The sequence below is a fragment of the Arachis hypogaea genome, chromosome 13, assembly GCF_003086295.3.
Source record: "Arachis hypogaea cultivar Tifrunner chromosome 13, arahy.Tifrunner.gnm2.J5K5, whole genome shotgun sequence".
In the NCBI taxonomy this organism is placed as follows: Eukaryota; Viridiplantae; Streptophyta; class Magnoliopsida; order Fabales; family Fabaceae; genus Arachis; species Arachis hypogaea.
The window spans coordinates 29,902,797-29,927,268 of NC_092048.1; the positions used below are offsets into that span (position 1 = coordinate 29,902,797).

General features: G+C 40.5%; 2 protein-coding genes across 2 annotated transcripts; one reads left to right on the forward strand and one right to left on the reverse strand.

Moving 5' to 3' along the window:
• Positions 1 to 1,031: 1,031 nt before the first annotated feature.
• LOC112737895 (uncharacterized) lies at positions 1,032 to 10,027 on the reverse strand. The gene is made up of 7 exons (XM_025788045.2): positions 8,203 to 10,027; positions 5,625 to 5,715; positions 4,033 to 4,190; positions 3,889 to 3,940; positions 3,708 to 3,784; positions 2,657 to 2,750; positions 1,032 to 2,060 (listed from the first exon to the last, which is right to left on the reverse strand). The coding sequence occupies exons 1-7, from the start codon at positions 9,700 to 9,702 to the stop codon at positions 1,459 to 1,461; spliced, it is 2,574 nt and encodes an 857-aa protein (XP_025643830.1). The 5' UTR covers positions 9,703 to 10,027; the 3' UTR covers positions 1,032 to 1,458.
• Positions 10,028 to 17,870: 7,843 nt separating this feature from the next.
• Positions 17,871 to 18,251, forward strand: LOC140177526 (uncharacterized). Its single transcript, XM_072210646.1, has one exon. It carries the CDS (start codon positions 17,871 to 17,873, stop codon positions 18,249 to 18,251), a length of 381 nt encoding a protein of 126 aa, XP_072066747.1.
• Positions 18,252 to 24,472: the final 6,221 nt, after the last annotated feature.

The following is a 24,472-nucleotide window of genomic DNA, read 5'->3' on the forward strand; positions in this document are numbered from 1 at the left end:
TTGACAATGTAAAAAGATCACAAGATTTTGGACAATAGCCACACTGCAACAGCGAAAACACACGGCGATATCCCAAATAAGCTTCAACACCGAATACTTCAAAGAAGGAACTACCAAGAACGACTCACCAATGGTTATCATGGTCCGAGTTGAAAACAGACTGGTCAAAAGGATATTGCTCGACACATGGGCCGAATTAAACATCCTATTCAAAAAATGGCTTGGATGTCTTAAGGTTCAAAGACGACCACCTGAAAACCCACATACCAAACATGATAGGTGCGACCACTTCATAAAGTCGACTAGACTCTTTTGACTTGAGCGTTTGAATCCCTTTGTAGGTACACCATTCCGATCTCGAAGTTCTTTCAAGATTCTCTCCAAGCAAATCCCTCATATAACCCCTCAAGAAAACACTTGATCCAAATAGCGCCATTTTCCCTCCGGACTCATTCCCTAAAGTAACGGTATTGCAATTACTTGGTGACAAGCCTCCATATCGTGTTCATGCCTTCTTGGGATGAGCATCCTATATTCCTATGAAATTCCAGAGAAATCTAATCATTTTATTTGATGTAATTTGAGTAATTTATTTAGTCCCGGGGAAAGAAAAGAAAAGAAAGTAATAATGAATGATATAGTACGGTGATGTGAACCATTAGCATCCTATTCCTCAATGTCATTTGCTTCATGATCATGTTTAGTAGCTCTTTTGTTTAATAATAATACCAGCAATTTTATTTTTCTCCGAATAACACAAAAAATTCAAAGTCAAAACTTTGAGGTAGTAACAATAACAGCTTTTGAGGTAGTAACAATAATAACTGTACCTTAATTTAGATGTGACTTTCATCAAGAAATCGAGTCATGAGCAATGAACAAAAGACATCTTAAGCAACGCTAGCAATATAGCATACTTGTTATGCCTGAAAATTTCTCCATACATTTTAGATAAGTTACCACTTCATCAATGTCATAGAAAAACCTGTTAAGTGTTCCATATATGATTTCCTAGAAAATGGCCGTAATCATTCTAGGAATTGTAACCATACTGTTTTATTGAATTTGATTTCAATAGACAAAAGAATTCATAACAAGACTAATATGAACAAATGTAAAAGAATCATCATTTCTAATTTAATAAGCTTTTCCCTTGCTCGTTAATCTACATTTCCCCATCACATGCATTCGTTGATTTCCAAATTCCATTCCATATGTACCTTTTCCTGTTTTCTTCCTTTCTATTTTTTTTTTTTTTTCTTTTTCTCATTTTTTTTCCCATCGTGTTTTTCTCAGACGACTGATTGGAAATACAACACATCTCCTCAACCAATAACACCAAAAAGAACAGCGAAAGAAATGGAACTCAGCCTAATATTCTCTCACCCAATATCACTCTGTACAACTTTTCACCCAATAATGAGACAGTGAAGTCTCCCCCACTTCAACCCACACGTTTTATACGCCCAGTGGCAATCCGAAGTTTTGGAAAGTTCGAATTTCCCCTCGAAGGCCGGCAGTTACGATGACCATGCCCCAGGCTGACATGTTTTGACTCACTGCGTTACTAGATAAATCAACACTGATTTGGGAGCTTCGGTTCCTCGTAGCAGCAAGTTGTTTTTCATCTGGCCATGTTGCTGAAATTCTGTCAAAAAAATAACTGTCTGTTGCACCTGCAATAGTTCCATGAAGTGGACTATTGTTGCAACCTGATGCAGATTGTGAGCCCTCAGTACCAATATCTTCCTCTACAGGGGTAGGGGGATGGTTGGCCGATGAGACCTCATCCACATTATCATCGAACTCAGGCTGTTCCCTAGAAAACGTATCATGCATCTCCCATGCATAATCCATACCAGGCCACGGGATGGCCACTGATACATCTTTACAGTGAAAATGCTCATATGAGCTTGTAACGGTGACAGCTTTACTTCTGTTAGGTCTGCAATCAGCTTCATTTCTCCATATGTATATATGGGAATCCTCACTTGCAGCGACAATATACTTACCATTTGCTGTGAGGGAGGCTGAAATTTGGCTAGTCGAATTCCGAAACCCTGCATAAAAGCCATATCATTTTAGTCTGGAATGGGGAACAGAATGTAATTAGATACTGGGGACCAATTAGCATTCCATCAAGGAATCAGAACTAGGAATAAGCACAACTTTTGGTACATACTGTTCAAATAAAGTTAGATGTCTTCTTCTGGTGCGACGACTATCCAAAGAGAAACCCTACTAAAAAGAATTTCCCCTCCAATATCACATTTAAGCAGAAGCCAGTAGCAGAAAGTACATCAATATTTTTTTCCATAATGAGTTTTTACATTATTTTTGTTAAAAGTCGTTTCAGATTATCCACTGCCACTGTGACCTTAGAGGAGGAGGGGGGTGGGAGGTTGTTAAAAAAAAGCTATCGATAAAAAATTATGAGCAACTAATGTAGACATCATAGTGAATGCAGTTCTGACTGCGAAGAAAAATTTCAAACAACATCAAATCAAAGCTAAATAACTGTGCACATTCAACAAAATATGTCTTGCAGGCCAAAACACAAGGAAGTTTTGGTTCAACCGCAAACATAATAGTGTATTTACTTGTCACCTATGTTAAAGAATATTCACTTGATATATATATAACTAATTTCACCTACCTTTAAACTTATGAACCAGATCAACGCCATCAACAACCCGAATTCGAGAATCTGAAGATGTAATGAGTACTTCAGATGAACTTCCTGGGGCAAACTGTTCACAAAAAATCATTAGGAACGCGAACATAAGCCTTGTATCTTAGTTATAATAAATGGGTAAAGTATATTTTAGTCCCTTAATGTTTGGGCCAGATCTTATTTTCATCCCTAAGGTTTTCTTTTGTACTATTTACATTGCTAACATTTTATTTCAATATCAGCACACTACCACATCTCCAATATCATCATCATAATCTTTGTCATTGTCATTATCAACACCACCATACAACAACAATCGTCATCATCTCCAACTACAACATCATTTTCACCACCATTACCAACAACACCACACCACTACCAACAAATAGAATAAGAACAACAAAACAACAGGAGGAGGGAAAGATTAAAGGGAGGGGGGAAAAAAAGACAAAAAAAGGCGGAAGATAAATAGTGGCTGTCAGGGTGGTGGCAGTGGTGGTGTGATTTAGTTGTGTTGGTCGAGGTGGTGGTCGTTGGAGAGAAAGGTAAAGAAAAAGAAGGGAGGTAGGAGGAAGTACTGGTGGAAAGCGAGGAGGATGAAGAGCAGTGGTGGCAATGGTGCTTTGCAATGGTGGTGGTGGAGATTGAAAAGAGAACAAAAAGGAGGAGGAGGAGGAAGTAGTGGTGGCAATGGTGTCCCAGAGGCGATGGTGGTGGGCGTTGCGGTCTTGGTAGTGGTGATTTGGTGCAAGTGGAGAGAAAGACGGGGGAAGGGAAAGAAATCATAAAGGAGGAGAAGAAAGTCAGAGGGGGAAAATTGAAATAAAAAATTGAATTTTGACTGAAGGATAAAAGTAGGACGAAAATCAAACGTTTGAGATGTAAATAGAATAAACAATATGTTAGGAACAAAAATAGGTTCTGACCCAAACATTGTTACTTTTAATAAATTCACAAGAATAGTAAGCCCTCAAGTTACCATGATTTTCCCCTTTTAAATTTAAAGAACAAAGTAGTTAAATCATCAAATTACCTGGAAGCCAGTAATTTTCCTCGATCTCTTTCTCCTGTTCTGCAGATTGATCTGACTTTTCTGTTGCAGCTTATTTTCTTAACAGAATGAGACAAAATATAGATAATGTCACTGGCCATGATTCATCAGAATAGAATATGGTTTATATAAATAGTAAAACAATCAGTATCAATGAAAATACCAGATGTATTATATAAATGGCAGCTACCCTTGATTGAACCAACAAGTGCACCCTGCAGACACCAGAAAGATTTAGCGAGTTGCTAGTTAAAAAATAAGATAATTTAAATTTGAAACAACGAGATTCACTTTAATGCAGACGAACCTGACCATCAGGTGTATAAGATGCAGCAGTGACCATTTCATGCAGATCAGTCCAATCCACGACTTGCCGATCAGGAATGCTCCATATGCGAACCTTAGCATCCAAAGATCCGCTAATGAAGTATCTATCATCAACAGGATTGAACTGGATGCAAGTCACTGTGCCAAACAGAAAACAGAAAACAGATTGAAGCAATGGGTATAATTAACGGAACCAAACCAACAAAAAAGTATACGAGGGGAATGGAAGTGACAGAATTGCTTTGATTGCTAAATTTAAGTATGCATCCAGCGGACAGAAAGAACCCTTACTTAAAGCAATGACTAACAAACAATAAAACTATGCCTATATGCATTAATGGAGAGACCAACTGATCGCACAAATGCTGACTAAGGTTATCCTACTGGGGAGTGGGTTTATTAAGTGTCTTTATACCAAAACCTACAAAAGTTAAAAAAAAAAAAAATCAAAGTGATCTGTCATTTGAGGGAATCCACGAAGAATTAGGGCATGTTTGGTTAGTATTTTCGTTCTCTGTTTTTATGTCAAGTGTTTTCTATTTCTAGGATTTTTTGAAGAAAAAAGAAAAAACAGATATTTTATTGTTTTCAATACCTCTTCTTTCAAATCCAGAAAATAAAAACAATGAATGAAAATGAATACCAAACAGGCCCTTAATTTTTTCAACTTTAATCTTACATTTCTTATGTCAGTTAAAATATAGTAATTACTCCCTCTGTTCTAGCATCCACTTGGACAAAGTGGTTCATTAAAAAAACAATATATCTAGATATAATTTGTGTCTAGATACAATGTTTATTGAATATACCACTTTGTCCAAGTGGACAGTTATTTTAGAACAAAGGTGGACAACGGGTAATGTCAATATAAACTAATATTTTCTAGGCTAAATTACACTCACCTCCTGAGGTTTTCAAAACTAACACATCACCCCTCTATTTGACTGACCACATACACACCACCCCCGCGTTACACCAACTTCATGTCTAGAAAAACTTAAACCCTTTGGTATTAATGTAACTAACAATTCCTAGTACATATGGCTATTACCTGCGTATTAATACTTTATTTTATTTTGCTTTCTTCAATTGAAATGACACAAGTACCTTTCATAATAACATTGGAATAGAGTTTTGTGATTGCTTTTTTCTAGCTTTACAAGCTCTCTATGCATAGAAAGATTGTGGGGTTAAACCTTTTACAATCTAATTTTTACCGCATCTCAGTATAATGATCAAACAGAGGGAAGGTGAGTATATATTGGTCAAATAGGGAGGTGGTGTGTGTAATTTTCATAAAGCTAGGGATATGAGTGTAACTGACCCTATTTACTATACTTGAGCCAATTTTATGATTTCTATTCCTTGTGCTAAAACCTTAAGAGACACTTAATATTGGAAAGGGATGTTGTATTTGATAAAGGAAAGGGCAGCAAAAGCATAATATATAAAAGAATATTTTATGCAAGTGCTAACATTATTGTGGTGATAAAAGTAGTTTTCTAAGAAACCTACTTGATACAAAGAAAAGCAAATAGAATGCTGCAAGATATAATAGCTGCTTGTACTCACCATAGTCACTGTGTGAAAAAATTTTCAAACACGACTTGCTAGACAAATGCCATAGCCGCACTGTTTTATCCATCGAAGACGAGAGCAAGTGCTGAGAAAACAGAAAGTATATTTAAGATGGTTGCATGCAGACATAATTTAGATTCTAAAACACATGGCACATCATAATCACAAGTAATCAAGAATGTTTAAGATATGTAAGAGAAGACAACCCCTCATATTTAAGCTTTCAAGGACATCTTCTGAGCATGCATGCAACAGCACTGGACACTAAAACCAATGCTTTTACCACATCACTTTAACAGATGTTATTACAAGTCTCACATTTCTCAAAAATAAAGTGTCTAGATAGTTTATAATTGTGAGGCATCCCTCACCACAGAAGCTAGTTTTAGGGGTTGAGTTAGGGCTACTCAATCTCAATTCTATAGTATTAGAGCCTATCGGATCCAATACTGTTGGGCTACCCACCCACAAATGTTCACGCTCCAAACAATCATTTCTAGGCGTGAGGGGATATATTATAAGTCGCACATCTCTCAAGGTTAAAGTCGCTAGAAAGTTTATATGTGTGAAACATCCCTCACCCAATAAGCTAGCTTTTGAGGTTGAGTTAGGCCTATTCAATCTCAATTCTAATGGATGTTCATACCAATACCACTAGTGACTAAGTGACTGGTGTTAATGTACATAAGGAGTATAAGCAAGTTACGGAGAAAGAGGTAAACAATCCAATGAGTTACACATCTCACAGCTCAGAAAGTCTAGTTAAAGACTGCATAAATTCATAATTCAATAAAATTAGAGCAACTGTAAAATTCAATAATCGTGATGATCAGTTTAGAATACAAGATGATCAGTTTAAAAAGATTGCTTTATTTTAGATAAACAACTGTCGGAATAAATCCGGGTGAATATTATGCAGGAATTTTAAGGCAAAATATGGAATTTAATATTACTGTTGAGGTGAAGATTTTCTAAAATCTCTCAAAATTTCCTTGCCCCTCACTCATAGACCATGATTCAAGGCTTGGTCGCACAATTTGTTCTTTGTTCAAGCCCATGGAAGCTCCTCAAGATGAAAAAGGGTGTGAACTATGAACAGTGTTCTGGATGAAAGGTACCCATGGAAGCTCCTTGATTGATTTGTTCTTTGTTCAAGCCCATGGTACCCATGCATTGATTGAACTACACTGGTACTGCAGGAAAAAATCCGTAATCTCCTGCCTTGGCACTGCCGATACCAAATACCAACCAATATTTAGTCCCTTCTTGAGTGTTTCAATTGCTGTTCCACAGCATGAATGTAATTTAAATATGATATTTTACAAAATTGTCATTTTGAACACTGATTTAAAATTTTGGATATTTGGAAAATACATCATCTAGGCACATTCAAAATTTAAGTTTTGATCATTCGATAAATCCTAACAATAAATATCATTTTGGTACATGTAAACAATTCCTTATAAATATAATTTCAAATAAATTAAAAAAGATAAGGAATGAAACGAAATATAATTCTCCAATGAAAAAATAATCAATCGAATAAAAGAGAACTTAAGCTTACTGTCATATCGGTTTTGAATCAGTTTTGAAAAATAAAAGTGGAATTTTCATAGATACAATGAATCTTAAACCTGGCCTAACGTACATGGTTATCTGGGTTTTCAAAGTTTAACAAATACTCTGTAAGTTTTACATACGTAACAGTGACAAGTTGACCTAATGTCAAGCTTATAACAAGCTAAATCCAAACCTTTCACAACGACTCCAATTGGCTTATTATAAAATTATCATCCACCCATCTAAATAGAAGAAACCACAAGGCATCATCATGCATTTCATAACAAGTCATCTCTCTCTCACTTGTTCACCGGCTAATGACTTTCAAGGTAAATCTAGAATAATAATGCAACTCTAGGAAATAAGTCCTTGTAGTCCGATTAAATTTTTTTATATAAAGAAAATAAAAGAAAAAAGAAATTTGGTTTCTCAGGGAGCATAATTTGGAGAAAAATATATAAAGAAATCTTCTCAGGGACAAAATTTTCTAGTTCCTACAATGTGTATTAGTGGCACCCAAATTGTGGGGTCAACAATAACGGACTCCACTGGACTCCACCAGAAACCCAAAGTACAGTAAGACTATTTACACCAATTTCTTTTTCAGCAAATTCTCTCGAACTATGTCACAAGTCCAACTATGCTCCTTTTAAGCAGATCATATTCCACTTGATCAACTTACCCGTCTAGAGCCTCTATCATTTTTTTGTATCGTCATAACCAATTAACCATATGCAATTCAGTGTCATCTTCTAATCAGATGGCAAAGTTCTTCTATTTCAATCAATCATAAAGTAGAAAACTGAGACTGTTGACCATAAGTATATTCAGTTAACGGGACAACACTGATAAATCAAAAACAATTTTAATGAATGGGTATGAATCTATAAATTCAAGCATAAGGTCAAACAATGGGAATAACAGGGTGACTTAAAAACTTTACAAGGATATTCAAACACTGAACACACAACTGGTAATACAGAACACACCTATCTTCAAAATAGTAGCTAACCTGAGACCTGGACCAGGAGAGGTCAAGCACATCGTCGAGATGGCCTTCGAAAGAGCAAATGGGTTTCTCCGTGAGCGCAAAAACAGTTTCTGGCACAACTAACTGGTCCAAACTCAATGACTTCCTGCTAACAGATGGCCTCCCCCTTCTCCTCTTCTCAAGGCTACTCTCCTTGCTAGGGGACAGCGTAGCCCGCTCCGGCGACCCATTCATGATAAACAACATATTCACATTGGCGTCTTCGGGCTTCTCCATCAGCAGCAGCTCCCCTTTCCTCTCAGTTTCTACAACCTGCCAAACATGGATCACACAATCCTCGCCCGCACTTGCAAGATACCTCCCATCCAAACTAAACCTTATGCTCCAAATTGATCCCTCATGAGCCTGTATCTCCTGGCTCTTGTAAAGCCCTGTCAGCTCCTTACATGATTTCCCATATTGCCTCACTCTCACTCTTTCAGGACAAAGAAATGAACTGCCATCCTGGCTATCATCTGTCGCGGAGCTGGACCTCCGGCCACCTTTCTCGGACGATGTATCCCTCTCATCACCACTCCTACTCCACCTCTCCTTATGCCCCGCTGCGGCTACCGAACTCGCCACACTCTTTATACTCTTAAACCAACTCCCCCTTCTCTTCACCTTACTCTCACCACCACTATCACCACCGCCACCACTGCGGCTACAATCATTTGAATTCAAATCAACCGCATCTCCATCTCCATCTCCATTACCATCTTCGACATTTTGCCGCCGCATTAGTTCCTGAACAATTGGGGAATGCCCAACAGTCATCTCAAATTCCTCCATAGTCAAATGCCTTCCAGTTCCAACTTCCCTAAGCTTCTTCCACGTGCCATCTTTCCTCACCTCCTTCACCACAAACTCCTTCCCGTTATCAAGATCCTTTATAGTGCACGCTTCCTCTTCCACACTCTCAATCTCTCTCCGAGTTTCATTGCTCTTGCCCCGCGAATCGATGACCGTTGAGACATTGCCATTAGCGCTGCAATTACCGTTATTTACAACCGAACCGGCGTCGCCAGAGCGGCAAACCGATCGAATTGCAGGCTGCTGAGCTGGCACCTGCAAATCACACCGATCCGCGGCGCTCTCGGATTTGGATCGGAGAATGGCGGCGGCAGCAGAGGCTGCGGAGGTTGTGTCGGCGGCGACGCGGTGGAGGTGTTGCGAGGAGACCGATCGAGCAGGGAGGCCGAAGTGGCGGAGGAGGCGAGAACGGCGTTCGGAGACGGAGGAGGGTTCCGAGATCCATATATCGTACCTGCACATGGCCAAGGCATGAGTGGGGGAGCTAGAGTTGGAGTTGTTAGTGCTGTCGTTTTTGGCAGTGTTGGTGTCGTTTTGAGGGGAAGTTGCGGTGTCGTCGTCGGAGTTAGATGAAGAGGTAGAGGACGATAGTAAACGGTCGTGGGAGTCGTAGAACAAAGTGTGGGTTTCTTCTTCTTCTTCTTCTTGGTCAACGATGGGTTTGGTCATGGTTTATTATTGTGGGCATTCCCATTTGGGTGTAAGAGAATGCCCATGAAGGAAATGGATCGGATCAAGATTTCAGGAATTGGATCTAATGGTGCTAGAGATGAATGGGGGTTGGAACCTGCCTTCGCAACTTAGATCCAATGAGAGAGAGAGAGAGAGAGACAGAGAGAGATTAGACTATTAGAGGGATCGGATACAAATGCCTCTTCTTTGTGTCTGTTTTGGACTTTTGGTTGCTGGATGGCTGGATGCGGATGTGTTCCTTTTGTGTAGTAGATGTGTTTTATGGTGCGGTGTCATGTGTCTTACAACTTGTGTTTTCTGCGAGGAGGAGTGCTCCTTTTCCTTTTTTTTCTTTTAGGAGTTTAATTTTAAAGTATTTTTGTATAAAATATTTTATACGATTATATAAAAAATATTATTTATACCAAAAAAAATTAAAAAATTATTAAATTTTATTATTTTACTTATTAAATAGTCATTAATATTTAAAAATATAAAATAAAATATATTAAATTATTAGATTAAAAGAATTGAATTGATGGTTAAGTAATGACTATAATAATAAATTCTAATGACCTCTAATATTTTTCTTTGCACGTTAAAATTAATTACTATGTATTTATATAAAATATTTTCTATCTTGATTAAATTATTTTTAATATGTATTTTTTATTTAAATATATATTCTATCTTAATAATTAATTTTGGTGGCTGATTTTTTATATACCTCTAACATGATTGATCATGCAATGACATCCATGTTTTGGATAATCATTTATACTGTCAATAAAAATAATAGTTATTTTAATAATATAACGTTACATAATTTAATGCACGTTTAATGCTATTTTACACCAACAATGTATCTACATTAAATTCTTTTTCTTCTTTTTTTTTTTATTTGATGGACTAGAAAAAAAAGTACTATTTTTTCAAGAAGCAATTTATGTTGTATACAATATAATTAGCTTATCCTTAAACGTTTCTTGTTAAGTATGGAGTGATGTACTTCTTGTTAATTCATCAAATCTCAACTCTTCAATTATTATATTTTATTTAAATAGTTTAAATTTAAAATGGTAATTTGTTAATCTGATTAATCATTTTTTTATAAATTTTAATTTTTTTTTTTTAGGTTTTAGATATTAGATTAAAGTTCAAAACTAAAAAAAATATATGAATATTAAAAGTAACGCGTCTATGAAAAAAAAGTAGCTAGATTTTGGAATTGAAATAAATAATACATAAAAAATAAGTTGAAAATTCATGCACTAAATCCAAAAGAATCACAATCATATAATGACCAAAATCTCTTCACTTCAAACATCCACAACTAGCAACTCGAGATGAAAAACAGCTTTATCAAACTTATTTGAACAATATTGCCATCATAGTCATTCGATTTTGAAGATAGAATGTCATCTTACAACGAACAAGACCGAAATAAAGATAAATCGAAAAAGCGAAGGAGCAGCATCATATTATTTCAGACAGAAAAAAAGAGGATACTACAATAATGTTTAATGAAGGAAGATGTTAAAGACTTTAGATTGACATCAATAAAAGAGTACCATTACAAAATATAAAAGTTTAGAAGAATAAAAAATATATAAAAAAATACTTACAGAGAATAAGTTGATACCTAGTCTTACACGGAATAAGTATTTAAAAATGACAGGATGACATGCTCTTCGAAAAGTTGATTTAGTTAGTCTTAGCCAAATATTTATAATGTAACGGAATTCTGACTTGTTGAGTTACTTAATGGAATTAGAATGAATTAGACAGACTTCTCACTATCATTTTATTTTAAAAGAAAGCATAATGCATAATTGATATTCGACATGAAACAAAAAATTCAATAATATAATAAGATTTTTTATTTTTAAATGAAAACATAAAAAAATATTTTCAAAGAGTAAACTACTATTTCTACCCATAAAAGTTAAAAACGCTGACATATTTACCCATAAAAATTAAAATTATCATTTGTATCTATAAAAAATTGACTTTCACAAATAAAATTACGTAAATCCTAAATAATTACATAAAATTTCCAAACTACCCTTAGTGAGTCTCATCCTCTTCAATTCTTCATCCAAGCCGTGAACCAGCACTGCTGCAGCACCATCTCCTTTCTACTTTCTCTCTCTCTCTTCCTTCTCCTCCATCTTCTTCAATCATCCTTTCTCTCTTTCTCTCCGCCCTCTTCGCACTTTTCTCATTCCTCTTCTTTTCCTATTAATGTTTCTCTCTTCTCTGTCGTTCTTTTCTCTCTTCTATGCATTAATGGTGATTCCTCCTTTTGCCATCGCGAGCTCTATCCTCTCCTCCCCTCCTTCTCTTCTTCTTCTTCTTCTTCAGGAGGTTCCTGGCTTCAGGAAGTAGCAATTTTAAGTCCTCTATTTTCTGCAACCCCAACTTCTTCAGCGTTGAGTTCCTTCCTTTTCCAAATGTCGTATCTTCGTCTTCTCCTTCTCTTGGCATCACTGCTCTCTTCTCCTCCTAGCGATGCGTCTTCATCATCTCCTCCCAGTATCGCCAAAATCAAATTAGTGTTCTGTATTATTTGCAACGAAAATGGTGATATAAAATCTAAGAAATTATCAATTTTTGTTGAAGGTTCTAAGAAATTAGGGTTTTATTTTAAATCTGTGCATGTTCTATTCTTCAATTTGATCTGATGAGTTTGTTCTTTTTTGTGATTTTGAAGAGAATAATGGCTGGACTATGTTGATGTTCAAGAGGTGAGAGAGAAAAAGTGAGTGAGTGAGTGAGTGATAGAGAGAAAAAGAGAGAGAGAGAGAGAGAGAGAGAGAGAGAAAGTAGGAAGGAAGATGATATTACGGTAGTGGTGGTTTAGGTGCTGCAGATAGTGAGTGAGGGTGAGTGCGTGAGAGAAGAGAAGGGGGTAGTTTGAAAATTTTATGTAATTATTTAGGGTTTGGATAATTTTGCATGCGAAAGTTAATCTTTTATGAGTACAAATAGTAATTTTTAGGTTCTATAGGTAGATATGTCAGTGTTTTTAACTTTTATGGGTAGAAAATGGTCATTCTCAAATTTATCATAGTAATATCAAGGAATTAATGATAAATATTTGGAGAATAATATTAAATATATATGTATGTAGGGACACTTGCCTCATTGAATCTTAAAAAAAAATATTAGAATCTTAGAAAAAAAATATTAAACATATATTATGTATGTAATATTAAAATTTAAATAAATTTTATTTTGTATGAAATTAAATTATAATATTAAATATAAACATAATAATAAAAAAATTTGTATTATATAAATTTAATTAAAAAATATATATATACTCAAGTAAAACACAAACAAACATATTATTATAATAATAATAATAATAATAATAATAATAATAATAATAATGAATTTTCTGACACTAGTTTATTAGTTATTTATTCAAACCTAAATTTAGTTTCTGAAATATAAATAAAATTATTAGGGCTGCATGAGAGAGAGAGAGATATTTTATTTAAAATAAATATAAAAAAAAGTAAAACAAAATACTTAAATATCTTTTTTTAAGGGGTATTTTTTTTAAAGATAAATATTATTTTATTAATATAAAATAAAAGTATTTCTATAAGGAAGTACAAAAGAATTGGGTATTCCCATTTATCATCAACTGTGACTGAAAGACTAAGAGCTTAAAGAAGAGTAAAGTAAGAGTAAAGAAAATTAGTAGCATCTATCAGGTATGGCTCATGAGTTCACGCACTAAATTGCTGGCTTCTTTCACTATCTATGGTACCGGACTTATTACCTTCTCAAAAACACACCGATTCCTCGCTTTCCAAGTGCTCTAACACAACGCCGCTATGAGGAGGGTCTTTTGTCTACTGTCGAATTGAGCCGCTGCCCAAGATAAGACTCGTTGCCACCAATTAAAAAAGGTCTATTCTTCTCTCATCCATAGGTCAGGGGTTATTAAGTTTAGGCTCCATATTATTGAAGACATGGGGCATTGGAACAAAGCATGAGAAATTGATTCAACATTTTGATCTTTTAAAATTATAATATAAAATTTTAAAGAATAAAGTATCGGTTTTGTCTCTAACACTTGGGGTAAGTTCCAAAGTTGTCCCTAACATTTAAATCGTCCTATTTAATTCCCTAACGTTTCAAAATTGGCTCAATGTTGTAAAGCCGTTAAGGATCTGTTAACAGAATTGATAGCGGGACAAAATTAAGACGATTTTGAAACGTTAGGGACTTAAATAGGACGAAAATGTTGGGGACAAAAAATGATACATAGAAATAAATTTTTATTTTATCTTTTAATAATATTAATTTTTTTCGGTACATAGTTATTCAATTACTTTTTAATCACATCTAAGTAAATTACACTTAATCACATTACTTTCATTCTAAATAAATTTATTTTTTATAATTTTACTCTTAAAAATTTTTACTCATCATAAAATTTTTGTAGAATGACTAGTAAAATAAAAAATATTTATTTTTTACTAATCATTCTACAAATATTTTTTTTTATTTTACTAGTCATTCTACAAATATTTCATGATGACTAAAAATCTTTTAGAGTAAAATTATAGAAAAAATAAATTTATTTAGAATGAAAGTAATGTGATTAAGTGTAGTTTCCTTAGATGTGATTAAAAAATAATTGAATAACAATGTACAGTAAAAAATCGATATGATTGAAGGATAAAATTAAAATTTATTTTTATGTATTGTTTTTGTCCCCAACGGTTTTAACCTATTTAAGTCCCTAATGTTTCAAAATCGTCTCAATTTTGTCCCACCGTCACTTCTGTTAACAGATCCCTAACGGCAGGCCAGGATAACATTGAGCCAATTTTAAAACATTAGGGACTTAAATAAGACGATTAAAACGTTAGGGACAACTTTGGGACTTACCCCAAACGTTGGGACAAAAACGATACTTTACTCAATTTTAAAAATAATTAAACAACTTTAATTTTAAAGGAGTATTTTATTATTTCCAAGATCAATCCTAAAAGGCTATTTTAATATCTTAAAAATTAAATATAAGAGTTTTTTAATGTTTTTAAAATTATTTTAAATTTTTAAGAGTAAAGTATCATTTTTGTCTCTAACGTTTGGGGTAAGTCGTATTTGTGTCCCTAACGTTTAAATCGTCATTTTTGTATCCCTAACATTTATAAAAGTGATTCAATGTTATCCTGTCATCAATTATACTAACAGATCAGATTGTATTTTTCAATTATTCTCACTTGAATGTGTTCAATTTCAATATTGTATCCAGTATTTGTGTTCAGGTTTAATTATGTCCCTAAAAAAGTGAATTATGTAAATATTGCAGAGATTAGTTTCAACTTTTGATAAGCTATTATCTGGAGTGGATCATCGATTTTATTCTAGATATTTGTATTCTAACTTCAAAAAGAGATTTTCAGAACTCCAACTAAAGCTCGTGATATGTAATTGACGGCAGAATAATATTGAATCACTTTTACAAACATTAGAGATACAAATAGGACGATTTAAACGTTAGGAATATAAATAAGACTTATCCCAAATGTTCGAAACAAAAATAATATTTTAATCAATTTTTAATTTCTAATGCAATTAAATAATATGAATTGGTTTCTATAAAATTAATTTACTATTTTTAGTAGCATTCAGTTGTTTTGTTCTTATAAAAATTAATTACGAGAGTATTTTAGTTTTTATTTAAAGTTTAAATTTATATTTTTTAATATAATTAAAAAATATTTATTTTCAAAGAGTATTTTAATCTTTATTTTAGAAGGGTCTTTTTAATTTTTTAGTTAAATTTTAATTTAATATTAAATTAATATTTTTAATTTCTAATGCAATTAAAGAATCTCAAATAATCCTATAAATGTAATTTAGTATTTTAAAATTAATGCGTAAAAGATAATATTAATGTTATTTTTAAATTATATTATTAATAATATTAATTTAGTATTTTTAATTACCAATTTGTTGTTTTAATTATATTATTTTATAAGTATGGAAGCACTTGTCATGCACAAAAATATTTGAATTTACATTAATATTGTTACGGTCTGGCCCAAACCATTCGTGGGTCGACCCGACCCACTAACAACCCGACCCAAACGGTCGGGTGCAAGGCGTCCAGGTGTCGACCCGGACACGCGTTCCTGACAATCTTGCAATAGCTGTGTAGGGGGAGCCTCGAAGAAGGTGGGCCTGTCCTTGCGGGGTCCACCTCTGACACGGTATATATGGGGAAGGACCTACCCTTCCCCCAAGGTACGTCACATACCATTCATCCCTTTTTTCACCTGCCCCCATTTTCTGACTAGAGCGTCGGAGTGTCTTTGCAGGTGACACCCCCCTCTCGCACGAAATGCTCGGAACATCGTCCACTCATCCCCAGCAGCCCAGAACCAGGCGAACCCCATCCCATCAATCGAAGCATCAACCCGAACCGTCCGATACCCGACCTACCGAACATTGGCGCCCTCTGTGGGGAGACCGCCTGAATGGAAGTAGTACAAGGCCCCGGAGGAATAGGGCGTGAAGCCGGGCAGAGAGGGGAACCCATCGTGGCGTCCTCGGAGGATCGCACAAGATTCCCTCCTCGACGAACCACACGATCCCTTGAAAGACGCCCCTTCGGGGGAACCGGCGACAACAGCGCCAGGATAATGCAGAAACTGTGCCACAGAATGCAGGACCTAGAACATCAACTGGCAGTTTGGGAGCATCGCCAGCATACACCCGAGTCAGGCGACTCCCGTTCTCCCCCGAGAAGCCGCTCCCGACGCGCTGCTAGCCCAAGGTCCGAATCTGAGAGCCCCAAGGAGGAAGGACGCATGAGGAGACGCCATGACCCCCTCATATATGTCAGAAACAGGAGACGGCGTGCCACAGGTCACGCCGCGGCTGATCGCGACCGGAAAGACGGTCGTCAGGAAGACGACGAAGGGAGAACACGGCGAACTCGCGGACCAGTCATAGTAGGCGCGACCCCTTTTCATCGTTCCACTCGAAGTCCAGCTGCCAAAGCACTTTGACAAGCCAACGGACATGAGGTACGACGGAACCCAAGACCCACAGGAGCACCTTACGGCCTTCGAGGCCAGAATGAACCTGGAGGGAGTAGGGGACGAGGTAAGGTGTCGCGCCTTCCCGGTCACCCTCGCGGGACCTGCGATACGGTGGTTTAATAGCCTCCCGCAGGGCTCGGTGGCCGAGTTCTCAGATATAAGACACGCCTTCTTAGCCCAATTCACTACCAGAATAGCCAAGGCAAAGCACCCAATCAACCTGCTTGGAGTGACGCAGAGGTCCGGAGAACCGACAAGAAAATATTTGGATCGTTTCAACGACGAGTGCCTGGAGATCGATGGACTAACCGACTCGGTCGCCAGCCTATGCCTGACGAACGGACTCCTAAACGAAGACTTCAGAAAACACCTCACGACGAGACCAGTGTGGACAATGCAGGAGATCCAATGCGTAGCCAGAGAATACATCAATAACGAAGAAGTCAGCCAGGTTGTGGCTGCCAATAAGCAGCAGCCCTCCTTCAACCAAAACCGGCACCACGGAAGCGGAGAAAGGCGCCAGGAACACGCCAGAGACGGCGCTCCGAGTAAGATTCCCAGACCGTTTCCTCGTGTCGGGAAGTTCACTAACTACACTCCTCTCACCGCACCTATCATGGAAGTTTATCAATAGATAGATGAGAAGGGGATATTGTCGAAGCCCCGACCGCTGAAGGACCGAATAGGGGGGAACCGGAGCCTCTACTGTGACTATCACAAGGGCTACGGGCATAACACTCAGGACTGTTTTGACTTGAAGTATGCGCTGGAGCAGGCAATTACAGATGGAAAGCTAGCCGAGTTCTCCCACCTCATTAGGGAGCCGAGGAGACAGAACCACGACCACGAGAGCGAGGACGGAACGCGGGCAGCAAAGCGGCGTCAAGAGCCGGAAGAGAACGACCACGGCCTCACCATAGTAAATGTGGTAACAGCAAGAAACGTGGCGCCCAGGTCGAAGTCGGCACATAAGAAGGACGCCAAGGTCCTCGCGGTTTCCTCATCTCCCTCGCGAAGCACCAAGAAACTCCCATCCATCTCATTCGGCCCGGAGGACCAATCGTGTGACAAGGTCGAGGAAAGCCCCCCATGGTCATAACGGCCAGAGTGGGAACCGGTCTCGTCAAGCGAATCCTCGTAGACACGGGGGCAGACTCGAACATCATGTTCCGCAATGTGTTCGACGCTTTAGGCCTAAGAGATGCCGACCTACAGACTCACCAGCACGGCGTCGTAGGGCTCGGCGACCACTTCATCAAGCTGGACGGGATAATCTCCTTGCCGACCTCCGTGGGACAAGGTCAGAGGAGAAGAACGGTGATGGTCGAGTTCGTGATCCTACGAGACTCCACCGCTTACAACATCATCCTCGGAAGGAAGACCCTTAACGACCTAGGGGCAGTCATCAGCACTAGGATGCTGATAATGAAGTTTGTAGCTGAAGACGGGTCGGTAGGGTCCATAAAATGAGATCTGAAAATGGCAATCGCTTGCGACAACGCCAGCTTCTCCTTGAGGAAAAAATCTAAAGAGGCATCGGGGGTGTTTCTCGCCGACCTGGATGCCAGAGTTGACGACAAGCCTAGACCCGAACCAGAAGGGGACCTGGAAAAGTTTAGGGTCGGGAATACGGAGGAAAAGTTCACGTTCGTGAACAGAAACCTCCCCCGTGAACTAAAAGAGCCTTTGATGAAAATGATTAGAGCCAATGGCGATTTGTTTGCTTGGACGCCGGCCGACATACCGGGGATAGACCCCCGACTCATGTCGCACCAACTAGCCATCGGGCCGGAAGCCAAACCAGTGGCTCAAAGGAGGAGAAAGATGTCTCAGGAAAGGGCAGAGGAGGTGGCCAGACAAACGGCCAGTCTCTTCGAAGCGGGGTTTATCCGGGAACTGGACTATTCGACCTGGCTATCAAATGTGGTCCTGGTAAAGAAGCACAATGGGAGATGGAGAATGTGTGTGGACTAATCCGATCTAAACAAAGCATGCCCCAAGGACTGCTATCCCCTTCCCAGCATTGATACACTCGTCGATGCGGCTGCGGGGTACCGGTATCTGAGCTTCATGGATGCTTACTCCGGCTACAATCAGATACCGATGCACCGGCCAAACGAGGAAAAAATGGCATTCATAACACCAGGAGGAACCTATTGCTACAAAGTGATGCCTTTTGGCCTGAAAAATGCCGGGGCCACGTACTAGAGGGTGATGAACAAAATATTCAGTGATCTCATTGGCAAGACGGTAGAAGTTTATGTGGACGATATCCTTGCAAAGACCACCCAACCTGGTGATCTCATAAGCGACCTGGAGAATGTGTTCGCATCCCTCCGACAACACGGCATGAGGCTCAACCCGCTTAAGTGCGCCTTTGCCATGGAGGCCGGAAAGTTCCTGGGATTCATGATAACCCAACGGGGAGTAGAAGCCAACCCTGAAAAATGCCAAGCAATACTCTAGATGAAGAGCCTGGGTTGCATCAAAGACGTTCAGCGATTGGCGGGAAGGCTAACCGCGTTGTCCCAGTTTCTTGGTGCATCGGCGGCAAAAGCCCTGCCCTTCTTCAACCTGATGAAGAAGGGAGTAGCGTTTGAATGGACTCCTGCGTGCGAGGAAGCATTCAACCACTTCAAAGAAATCTTGGCAGCACCCTCCGTACTCGGTAAACCCGAAGCCGGAGAACCACTCTACCTATACCTGGCCATAACAGAAGGAGCGCTTGCAATGGTGTTGGTGCGGGAAGAAGGGAAGACCCAGCAATCAATTTACTTCGTGAGTAGAGCACTGCAAGGAGCAGAACTTAGATACAGCAAGAGAAAGTGGCACTAGCACTCTTGACCTCTTCCCGCAGACTATGACAATACTTCCAAAGTCACCAAGTGGTCGTGAGAACGGACCAAGCGATTCGTCAGGTGCTACAAAAACCCGATCTGGCGGGAAGGATGATGACCTGGGCAATCGATCTGTCCCAATACGATCTGAGCTACGAGCCCCGACATGCGATTAAGGCGCAAGAAATGGTAGACTTCCTAGTGGAAGTAACTGGAAATCTAACCGAAGAAGCGAACACACGGTGGAAGCTCCATGTGGACGGAGCCTCCAACCAAACGTCCGGGGGCGCTGGGATCATCTTAGAAAGCCCAGCCGGAGTCATCTACGAACAATCGATTAAGTTTGAGTTTCCCGTGTCAAACAACCAAGCAGAATACGAAGCACTACTGGGGGGCTTGGTTCTAGCACGGAAAGTTGGGGCCACAAGGCTGGAAATATACAGGGACTCGCAGGTCGTCACCGCACAAGTAAATGGAAGCTACCAAGCCAGGGACTCGCTACTGCAGAAATACTAGGAAATGGTCAAAGAACTGAGCAAACATTTTCAAGAGGTCATGATCCAACACGTTCCGAGGGAGAGGAACACACGGGCAGACCTCCTGTCCAAGCTAGCGAGCACAAAACCTGGAGCCGGCAACCGATCCCTTATTCAAGGCATCACCAAAGAACCAGCAGTCACCCTCCACCTAACCAAGACGAGCCCCTCCTGGATGGACTCCATCGTCGATTTTTTGCAAAACGGCAAACTCCCTGGAGATGAGAAGGAAGCCAAGGCGCTGAGAAGGGAGGCTGTCAAATACACGGTCATACAGGACCAGATATTCAAAAAGGGACTTAGTCAACCTTTGCTGAAGTGCCTACACCCCGACCAGACAGACTACGTGCTCAGAGAAGTCCATGAGGGGTGCTGTGGTCACCATATCGGGGGCAAAGCCCTAGCAAGAAAGCTCATCCGAGCCGGATACTACTGGCCGTCAATGATGGAAGACTCCAAGGAGTTCGTAAAAAAATGTGTCAAATGCCAAGAGAACGCTAACTTCCACAGAGCACCGGCCACTGAACTAAGCCTGATGACGTCCTCCCGACCCTTCGCACAATGGGGAGTCGACCTCCTGGGACCCTTCCCGGTTGGCCCAGGGCAGGTCAAATACCTCATAGTCGCCGTTGACTATTATACCAAATGGATAGAGGCCGAACCGCTGGCCGCCATCTCCTCGTCCAATTGCAGAAAGTTCATGTGGAGGCAGGTGATAACTCGTTTCGGCATCCCGAAAGTCGTCATCTCAGACAACGGGACACAATTCACCGATAAGAAGTTCGTAGAATTTCTCGCCGGCTTGGGCATCAAACAGAAATTCTCCTCAGTAGAACACCCCAAACAAACGAGCAAGTTGAGTTCGCAAATAAAGTCATCTTGCTGGGCCTCAAGAAGCGGCTAGATAACAAGAAAGGGGCATGGGCCAACGAGCTCGCCTCAGTCCTCTGGTCCTACCGCACAACCGAGCAGTCCGCCACAGGAGAAACTCCCTTCCGCCTAACATATGGGGTAGACGCAATGATACCCGTAGAAATCGGCGAACCGAGCCCGCGGTTACTTCTCGAGGGGGTGGAAGAAGCTGTAGAGAAGGACCTAGTAGATGAGATCAGAGAGAAGGCCCACCTGTCGGAAGTAGCACTAAAGCAAAGAATCTCCCTACGATACAACACCAAAGTGCTCAAAAGGGATTTCAAGCAAAATGACCTCGTCCTACGGCGCAATGACATCGGCCTACCGATCCGAGGAGAAGGCAAACTGGCGGCAAACTGGGAAGGCCCCTACAGGATTAAAGAAGTGATTGGAAAAGGCGCCTACAAATTGGAGAGGCTCGATGGAAGGGAAGTACCGAGGACTTGGAATACGGGTAACCTGAGAAGGTTCTACCCCTAGATCAGGCAAGCGGGCCAGGCGATCTAACGTGCTTAATCACTTACCTTTGTATCTACCATGGTAACAGACTTATTCAATTACCGGTTAATGTTTACTTGTCATTTTTACCAATTTTACTCCTATTTCTTCCCCTCCCCACTTGCACATCGCACGACAAGAAGTTCCACGACACGTTAAAATGGAACCACGATACGGTACCCCAGGACTGATCACCCCGGGGGCCACCTAAACCAAAGCCATCACAAACGGCTACAACGATAGCAAAAGGCCACGACCTGGCTTCATCGAACTACTAACATAACAGTAAACAAACACGAGCGCAAAGCTCATGCCAACAAAACGGTAACACGACAAAACAAAAACGCTACCAAAGGCAAAGAAATATAACGGTAAACCGACCAAGCGGCTTCTAAAAGTTAATATAAACAAGTTCTACAAACAAAACCACAAGTCCATACAAAAGCACAAGGCACAAGAGATCATTTTTTCGGCATGTCAACAATCTTGCCATCCTTGATCATCTTGAAAACTCCAGTCGCTGACGTGTTAAAATCGGGGGCCACGATCTTCACCTGAGCCTTAAGAGCTTCCTCGGTCATGAAGATCGCGTTCTTTCCCTGCTCTCTAGTCACCTTATGTTTCTTCTTGAGCTCCTCAATCTCAGCTTCAACGGCCTTAGCTGACGAGACGGCCACGTCGCGCTCTCCCTCCAAGGCAACCACCCGACCCTGTGCGGCATTAAGCTGGCTCTCCAAAGTCATCTCTCGCTCGGTTAGACGGGAAACGGTCTCATCGGAGATCCTCAACTTCTCCTCGGCAGACGCGGCCTTCTCCTCAGCAGCTTTTAGTTTCCTCCCCGACTCAGACAATTGCTCCTGAAGAGTTTCAACTTGAGCTTTGAATTCGTTATTGGCTTGGACAGCGGACTCGAGCTTCCTGCGCAGCGACTGCATCCCCGACAACTCGAACTCAGCCTTTCGAGCTATGGCGGCACCACAAAGAAGGGTACGGTACATCCACCTCGCCTGCCCCGTAAGTTCGGTGCCAAGGAAATAATCCTCTGTGCCAGGAAGCAGCTGAGAATCTATGAAAGTCCCGGCATCAAAGTTACGCTCCATTACGGTAAGAACCCCCTCTGGGCTAGAAGAAGCCCTCCGTATTTTGAGGGTAGGGACAAGCTTCAAGTCGTCATCCTCTTCCTGCGCGGAGGTCGGGTGCTCGGGGCCAACCGCCTCCACGCGAAAGGGAGAAACGCGCGCCCCATCAGAGTTCTTATCCGACATCCCGGTGTCCCTAGGTGACGGTGTTGGCTGACCCTTGTCCTCAGAAGGGCCTTCCAGTTTCCCGTCAACCTTCTCAGCTTCATCCTCATCGTTGTCCGCCAAGAAAGTCTTAAACAAGTCCTCAAGACCTGTTATGGAAGCAGACATCTCCACTACAGTGAACAAGTAAACAAGTTAGTCGGAAAACCGGCACAAACAAGCAAATGGAGAGGGTAAAAATGCAAGACAAAACAACTCAAATATAATTTCTGGCGACCTCCTGGTCACCCATCAAAAGGTGGGGATTCACATGGTTCTTCCCAAAAACCACCGACAACACGTCGGCAATCCTCTTGTCCACGGTGGGCATCCCCTTATAGGACAATTTAATAAAAGTATTAGACCCTGCCCCAAAGCTCCAGTACGTTGGGATGAGGCGCTCTCCTTCTAGCGACAACCAAAAGGGGTGACGTCCTTTAACCGGACGCACCTTAAAATATTTGTCTTTCAACCCGTGATAAGAGTCCTCGAACAAGCCGAAGATCCTCCGACCTTGGGCAGACCAGAAAGACATGAACCCTTTCCTTGCTTTCCCCTCCTTCGAAGGATTCGTAAGGTTGAAGAAAAAGAGGAAGACGTCAACAGAAGCCGGCAACTCCAAGTACTCACATACCATCTCGAAACAGCGGATAGAAGCCCAGCTGTTCGGATGCAGTTGCGACGGCGCCACAGAGATTCGACCAAGAAGCGCCATTTGAAAAGCAGAAAATGGGATACGAACCCCCACTTGGGTGAACATGGATTTATAAAACCAGATCCAGTCGGGAACCCGAGGGGAACGGAAGTTAAGCTCGTATAATCGCTCGTCGGGGGCAGGAACGAAGACGTCATAGTTGGCCTCCTCGTCCGTCCCCCCCGCACAGGTACAACCCTTGTCGGAACTCCGTCAGCTCCTCCTCGCCCATCTGATTCGGTGAGTCCTTCACGTCGGAAGTCACCCAGGCGTAGGGGTCGTAGTTTGCGACGGAAGGAGAGGCCCGAGAAGCGACGCGAGACATACCTACAGTGGGGTACCACTCCGTTAGTCTAAGAGCTCGGGAGCCCGGAAAAAGTCCAGAAACTACATTTATCCTATTCGACAGCTAAGATCAAACATGGCTAAAGGCAGAATCCAAACAAAGCCTACCCTGAAATGGTAACCCCCCTAACACACCTACTTGATACTAAAAGACCATCTATCGTACAAAACTAGGCAAACAGCATGCATATGGAAGAATAACAGAATAAATACAAAGCAAGGAACGAAGAAGAATTCTTACCTGAATTGAACACGAAGATTCGAAGGGATGAACGTTAATCTGGAAAAATTGCGAAGATGTGGAAGGGAAAGGAATGCACGAGGATGCAAAAACGATGCTTTGGGAGAAAAGAAGATGAAGTCAGGAGAAACGAAAATGGGAGAGGAGAACAAGCACTAACTGTTTAAAATTGCTACGTAAAGCGCGAAAAGACTGGGGGCAAAATGGTCTTTGCGTGCAGGATTTTTCAACCCATTATGAGCATTCAATGCCTGGCGCGAGGAACGAGGCGACGAACGGTCACCTCAGCAACGAACAGACACGCGCGCTGGAAACACGTCCCCTCCACGGACAGCCGATCTGGCG

Bases quoted from the DNA above. Each gene is read 5' to 3' on its own strand.
- LOC112737895 (XM_025788045.2), bottom strand. From the start codon at position 9,702: ATGACCAAACCCATCGTTGACCAAGAAGAAGAAGAAGAAGAAACCCAC. The intron at 4,191-5,624 runs GTGAGTACAAGC...TGTTTGGCACAG, and splicing joins TTTTTCACACAGTGACTATG to TGACTTGCATCCAGTTCAAT. The intron at 2,751-3,707 runs GTAATTTGATGA...TTTTGTGAACAG, and splicing joins GGAAAATTACTGGCTTCCAG to TTTGCCCCAGGAAGTTCATC.
- LOC140177526 (XM_072210646.1), top strand. From the start codon at position 17,871: ATGGTCATAACGGCCAGAGTGGGAACCGGTCTCGTCAAGCGAATCCTC.